General features: G+C 40.8%; 1 protein-coding gene across 2 annotated transcripts; it reads right to left on the bottom strand.

Annotated features, from left to right (window-relative positions):
• Positions 1 to 359: 359 nt before the first annotated feature.
• Positions 360 to 3,936, bottom strand: tmem9 (transmembrane protein 9). 2 transcript variants are annotated; one of them, XM_084015145.1, is made up of 6 exons: positions 3,803 to 3,936; positions 3,550 to 3,695; positions 2,945 to 3,036; positions 2,757 to 2,865; positions 1,539 to 1,712; positions 360 to 1,434 (listed from the first exon to the last, which is right to left on the bottom strand). In XM_084015145.1, exons 2-6 carry the CDS (start codon positions 3,640 to 3,642, stop codon positions 1,294 to 1,296), a joined length of 609 nt encoding a protein of 202 aa, XP_083871271.1. In that variant the 5' UTR covers positions 3,643 to 3,695; positions 3,803 to 3,936; the 3' UTR covers positions 360 to 1,293. The 2 variants fall into 2 exon arrangements, with proteins under 2 accessions (XP_083871271.1, XP_083871272.1); XM_084015146.1 differs by having other exon boundaries at positions 1,581 to 1,712.
• Positions 3,937 to 7,092: the final 3,156 nt, after the last annotated feature.

The raw sequence follows: 7,092 nt of genomic DNA, 5'->3' as shown, positions 1-7,092 counted from the left end.
CATCCGGGTTTGAGTCCTGTGTTGCATTTCACGCCCCTCCCTCCTATTTCTATACTGTTCTAAAGGCGAAAATACCAGCATTTTTTTTTTTAAGAAACAACAAAGAGTGCCCTGAATCACTCTTTTGGACCACATAATTTTGCAAAGATATCAAAATATGCTCTTATCGCCACAACATAATTTAACAAAATAATTGCAATAAAAAACCATGTCATGTGATCTGCAATTAAACACATTGACCACACACGGTCCAGCCATAAACTAGGTTTCAACTCGTCTGTCTCTAGTCTGAGAGCCCAGATATCGTCATCCCCTAATAGCAGTAACTTGTACAGAAAATATCAGACAAAAACAACATGTATTTTATCATTTTCTTTTTTTAATTTAACATCAAGTCAAATGTATAGCCATGAGCAGTGCAATGCTCCAGTCAGTCTGGAAAAACACTATAAATACAAAACACTGATACCAGTGATATGAAATTATATTTAAATTAAATAAAAACACTTCAATGATAATACAAACTATGACAAACAAATCAACTTCAGCAGTTCCCATTGTGCACGAGGCAATGTAAGTCAGTACGCCATAATACATTTCCGTAACTGGGAGCTTCAGTAGTAGGATGCGAGGGGGAATACACCGACACAAAATGAGGCTGAAATGTACAATCTTTTTATAACTATCATTGCAAATTATACTAAATATGCCCAGTTTATAATGCACAGCAATGGAGAGAAATACATTATCATAAGTGTTAGAACTGTGAAATGTGCAATGCTTGACCATAGCATAGATAAGATTGTAGCCAAATAACTAAATTGCCCCCTCTCATATATAAAAGTTACCTGTTATCTGAGGTAACCTCATAAATGACAAGAAAAACAGCATATTGTACTAAAATGGCAAGAAACCAAGAAGAAAAATGATCGCAAGGAGGCTTAAAAGCTATTCACAGTCTGGCGAAATGGAGAAAAAGGGTTCCTACTTTAAAAGACATTCAAAATCTGTTGTATTGCAAATTGAGATGATTTATAGCTGTTAACAGTTTGAAAACATGCAGTTTTTTCACAACTGCATCTTAGACTAAATTGTTACATATGATAAATAAAAAAACATCTGCTTGTTACGTCAATGTGTTTACATGTTTCTTAGTGAGGAAATACGTTTTCAGACAGTGCGGTGCACAGCAATGATAAAGAGGGTAGTCATAGTGCAGCTGGTGACACTAAAATAGCGCTGAGCCTCAGGTAGTTACCCATTCTAAACCTGCTTTGAGGTCTGCTGTAGGGTTTAACTAAGCATCTTGTGGCGGTCAAAAACTGTCTTGCGCTGTTCCTGGACCTGCTTTTTCCAGCGCTGCTGTGCTCCCTCGACCCGCTCCAGCACTGTGTTCCCTTTGGCCTGAGCGCTGTCCACCGGCGGGCGCATCTCCTGAACATGCACACACAAAAACAAATAACAGGTTTTTTATTTTTAATTCTTTTCAAATCAAGGACTTCACATTCAACTGAAATGGAAAAAATAAAGCCATGTACCGTAGGTGTTTGATCACACGTGTCATGTGCTTGAATGGTTACCTCAGAGTCCTCCTCATTGTGCAATGGCTGGGTGTAAGCATCATGTTTACGAATAAGAGGATCAACCAGCAGCAGGAACAGCATGTAGAGCAGCAGTGCACCCACAACAGACAGGTAAATGATGATGGTCACCTGGGACGCACAGAATGGAACGCATTGATGCATGCTGCCATCAACCCCTAACAACCGTCTGCTCCTCTTCAACAGAACTTTGTAATTAAATCTTAACATCTGTATTAGTAATTCATTATTATGACAACCATTCTGTTTGTTGGGTGTAAAACAATTAAAATTGCATGTATCACAAATCCTTAAAGGAGTCATCACCCGGAAATCGCAATTTCTCTTGTTAAAAGATGCATATCTGTGTTTGACCTCAGTTGAAACTTGCCTGAAAGGCTGGAGTTTGAAAGTGGCGCCGTTTTTTCGCTTCTGCTCTTTTTCCGAACAGGAATAGCACACAAGGGTGTGCATTCCTAAAGCACGAGATTTTGATTCTGCGCCTTCGGTGACGTCACCGTGGCGGCTACTTGCATAAGCCCACCCCTCTTTCACCACCCAACCCCGCCCCGTCCGCTACCTGAAATCGCCGAAGCGCCGCCATTATGTTTTGGAGTCTGCATGCAGGCAAGCCCCCCCGGCTCTGTCCTTCCTGCGGCGAATCAACGCGCGCCTCATTACATATTATACAATGCACATCCGGACCAGTCAAAACCTCGCGCGTAATCTCGCGTGATAAAATCGCGGTACGAAAAAGGGTCAGAACAAGCTCAATGTTTGATTAAATTATTTTTTTTTTTTTCTAATAAGTTTTACGAATTGATCCAAAGCGATCCAAGGGGGGCTGGATACGTATAAAACCAGGTGATGACTCCTTTAACAGGTTTATAGAAATTCACTTTCCCCATTTATTGCCTGACAGCAACTGACACACACTTGCTGTGCTACAATAATCTTTGTACTACTACTACTACTACTACTACTACTACTACTACTACTACAAAAGCTGTAGTAGTGTAACGTAGCTGAACAACAATTTTCCTTGCAGTAAATAAAGTACCATCTTATCTTACCTTATCACACCAACCATGTCTTGGTTAGTATGATTCAAGATTACAGAATTAATGGAAGTTTGTTTAAAAGTAAAAAAAAAGAAAAAAGAAAAGCTGGTGGTACCTTGATGGTGTTGCTACTTCGTTCCTCGTACTTGCACTCACACAGCAGGCAGTAAGCTTCCACGTCATGGCCGGGCACTGGCATGGGCTCCACTACATGGAGGCAGTTACTGTAAAACACATCAAAGTGTCAGGATGGATGGGCGATTTCTAATGATGATGAAAGTCTAAATATAAGGTTTCTCTTACCAATCCTTCTGGGACACATTTCTGTTATATATGTGGCCAGTGATGTTTCTGTATGGCGGGCAGATGCACTTGCAGCGAACATCCTCAAAGTTCTGCAATCGTCAAGAAAAATGGGTTAAAGTTGGGCCCAAACAACTGCTTACTTAAAACACTATGAGCTCCCTGTTTTCTCCATAGCACCAGCCCTTTCTATACATTATGAACAGAACTGAGATGTAGAAAAAGTTCCAATTAGCCTGAAATGCACAAAAATAATTGAATTGACACTGTTTCATTAGATCATAGAAGCACTTGACAATGTAGAATATATCCTTTAAGATGCGTCACAGGTTTTATCCAATCAATCAGCATTAAATCAAGAAAAAATGTAAAAACCTGATATATTGCTGATATTATTGAGACTCAATTTACACACCAGGAACTCCTGCTCTCAATTCTACTCAATTAATTTACTCCGAAGACATTTCTTATTGATACAAGTTATCCATGGTAAATAATACATCTTATCTTTGGCTGTTCCTAAAACGTGTATAACAACAAACAACGTACGGATGTCACTATTGGGAGTTTCTGAAAGCGTCAATCCTATGTGTCGCATGTTTTACCTTCGCTTGAACGAAAACCACAACATTCAGCAGCAGCAGCGTCACCAGCGCAGATGCAGCAGAAGGCCAGGAGGTTTTACTGCCAGACGACATCTTCACACGGGCAACGCAGTTTGCACGACGAGTGAAGAATCAGCAGCAGCGCGCTGTCAAAACACACACCAGCGTTAGCAGTCAGCTAGCAAACAGAAAGCATTGCGGTAACAGTAAATGTAGGCGCAATCACGCAAAAATAGCAATACATTTAACTCACGTCGTAAGAGAAGCTGGCGTGTTTTTTGTTGCTATGCATTAGGGATGTAGCTACGCACTAACTGGCTGCATTGAGAAGAAAGCTCGCCCAAATGAATGTTGGACTTCCTTATTCCGGGTTGTCGTCATACGAGCGCGAGGCGAGATGAAACATGCAGCGACACTGACACCTACTGGAGATAAATATATCTACACTCTACTGTGGGATTTTGACTCCACTGTTAGTCCACTTTTTTCACTCCTAGTTCTATCATAGCTATAGTTACACATTTCTTTACAGATGCTTCACATATAAAACACATGATATTCTACTAGAATATTGTTATTTAGAATGTTGGTCCAAAAAGAAAAAGTTTAACAGATTATTTCCTGTTTCCAAATAAATATGACCAGCCTTACACACTTTACAGATGAAAATAACTGATATTAAAACATTTAATAACTCAGACTATTAAGTTTAATACAAGTGTTTAATTTGTTATAGGCCTAAATGGACGAGCCTTTCAAAGATTTTCATTCAATTCAATATAATGATAATATAACAATGACAAGGACAGATATGAGCAAATTTAATACTTGAAATATATTTTGCTGATTGTCTGTCAGTGCTTTAACATTTTGAATGTGGGTCTTTAACTTTTGTGGTATTCTTTTTCTACCTTTTCTGTTTTGTGTGCTTTTACGCACAGAAACACACCTCAAGGGTTCCTTTTTATGTAAAAGTATCCGGTCAAGCAAACATGTGTTTTCAGTCTCATTTCTGGTAACATAACATTCAAGGTTTGTATTATTTTAAACACACGAGCAGAGCATTTGTGACTCATCAGAATATCTTCCCATATCTTTCAGTCAACGCTGTTTTTTTTTTTTTAATGTCAAATCGTGTCTCCCTGGCAGAGTTTGAAATGTAAGCCCTCCAGCTTCTTGACCCAATCAATACCTCTATTTCCTGGTAATCCCACTCTCACACCTCTCGGTATAGTAAGATACTCATACCTTTAATAAGCCATAGAAATCAATGGCTCACAAATTCAGCCTGAACCACTTGAGCTTGTAGTCACAGAAATCAATTGAGACCATGGTTATTTCTCTAATGAGCTATGATATTGGTGTGAACAGCACAGCCCCTTCCTCTTTACAACCTCAATCATGCATGTGACCTTTGATTCAACCATTTACATCAACTGCAGTGGTCACTGTTCTTCCATTCGTTCAATAATGCATGCATTTATTCATCTGTGTAATAACCACTGTGTCGTTTTGCAGCCAAAATACATGTTATATTATACATTTGCTCATAAGCTCTCTTTGGTTTGTGACTTATGCAAGCCCACTTGGATTTCGTCTCGTCAGTCCTGTCATTGTAAGCCACTTAGTTCTCTGTCTTATCTGATGCATGGCTGCCCTTTACACCCTTAGGCCAATTACAGCATAAATGACAGTGGCCAGAGCTCAGTGCCAGGTCTCATTATCGGTTCAGAGCTCTCATGAAGAAGAAAAAGGTAGGTAGACGCAACAAACATTATTCATTTGCCAAATGAAAAAACTGCAGTTACCTTATGTAAAATCAGTTATTAGCTCTAATGCCGTTATTGATGCGGACAGATACAAATGTTTTGACAAAGTCTGTGGGCAGAGGACTGCACACACAACCTGTCAAAAAACAGCAACAGGAAAATCACCCATAATGGAAACACCAAGAAATTCATCGTATAAACAAGCTCAGGAGATGTCAAGTCCTCCTGTTTGTCAAGGTACTTGAAGTTATTGACCGAATCACATTATTCAAAGCATTAATTTTCATGGGGCTGAAAACAGTGAGATGTTTGCCCACTAGGAGATGCTATGAGGCCCAAGGCGGAGCAAAGAGAATCAAGATCAGCAGACTAAAGTTAATGCAGACTTTGGAGTGGTCAAGGGGGATACAGATAAGATGTAGGAGGACAATGTAAAACAAGATGGTGAAATCCACAGGTGAAACTGCATCAAAAGGACCCTATTGGTGTGGTTTTAATTATTAGCTAAATTGCATTGATGGCAGGTCTATGGCTTTGCAGAATACACTGACCAGCTTGTGAATACTGTAAATCTCTATCAATACTATACTATGTACTTGGATCCAGATAAACTCATACTTGTCCTATAAATAGAAGATACCTGTGTCTGTCCATCCTCCCGCTTTCAACTTTTCAGCATGAATCTTTTTGACCTTTATCACATCATCTGCACTGTCTTTTTGCTCTCCACCCTTCCTCTGTAGCACGCTTTTGTAGAGAACACTGTTTGAATAACAAGACTATCTCTGTGTGTTGTTAACTCCCCTTCCCTCTCAGCTGAGGTGATGCATTGTGGGCAGCAGGACTATTCTAATAGACACACATGGTAATTGCAGTAGTGGGAGGCAGCAGACAGTGGTGGTCCAGGGACGGCACGAAACTATAAATCACAACTCCAGGTTCCGCCCTCCTGAGCGTAGCCGATCACGCTCAACCAAAAAGCAATTCTGCCAGCATGTGTTTGCACATTTGTCTTCATCAGCCACTGGCTTGTTTTGGGCCCCCGCGACCGACTTTTCCTTTAAATATGGACTACTTCTCAAGTGTTTGAGTCAAAATCTGCTCTATCGGGCTCAACAATCAGCCACACTTGAGATGTAGCAAGTGTAATTATTCTATGTAAGCAAAAAGGCAACAACATGAAAGGTCGACGACGCTGTTGAAAATGATGGTGGAGTTATAAAACAACTGATGTCCTGTCCAGGGTGAACCCCGCCTTCGCCCAATGACAGCTGGGATCGGCTCCAGCCCCCCCGCGACCCTGAATACAGGATAAGCGGTAGACGATGGATGGATGAGTTATAAAACTAAAGAAAAACAAGAATGAAACCACAGAGTACATGAAGATATAACCTGTGTCACCTTTACTTGTACTGGTATTGATTTCCTTCTCTTTTTTTTAAAGGTAGCATGAGATGCTTCCAGGAGAAGTGTCCAAATCCATCCTAAGCGGTGGCAATAGCAAAGGTGATAGAAAAGTAGGCAGTGACGGTGATTCGGAGTACAGTGTGTGTCCTCTCCTGCTTTATCTGTACAGACAGCTGCCTGTCAGCCAGCTGAGCCCATGCAGGGACGAGGTGTCTGCTGAGGAGCCGGTGTCAGCGAGGTGAGAGCAGAGCCCAGCTACGCTGAGCCGAACTGAAATGGATGCAGAGGAGAGAGCGTCTCCTGCCTCTGAGGGACACAGATTTTCAGCGAGGAAACAGACTGCTGGAGCAGGAGACTCAGCCAGACA

The sequence above is a fragment of the Eutrigla gurnardus genome (genome assembly GCF_963514095.1).
Source record: "Eutrigla gurnardus genome assembly, chromosome: 8".
NCBI lineage: Eukaryota > Metazoa > Chordata > Actinopteri > Perciformes > Triglidae > Eutrigla > Eutrigla gurnardus.
The sequence above is the reverse complement of the archived record's forward strand: the minus strand, read 5'-3'. Positions and strand labels throughout refer to the sequence as shown.

Bases quoted from the DNA above. Each gene is read 5' to 3' on its own strand.
- tmem9 (XM_084015145.1), bottom strand. From the start codon at position 3,642: ATGTCGTCTGGCAGTAAAACCTCCTGGCCTTCTGCTGCATCTGCGCTG. The intron at 1,713-2,756 runs GTACCACCAGCT...TGTGCGTCCCAG, and splicing joins GAAGTAGCAACACCATCAAG to GTGACCATCATCATTTACCT. The intron at 1,435-1,538 runs GTACATGGCTTT...GTGCATGTTCAG, and splicing joins CGTGTGATCAAACACCTACG to GAGATGCGCCCGCCGGTGGA.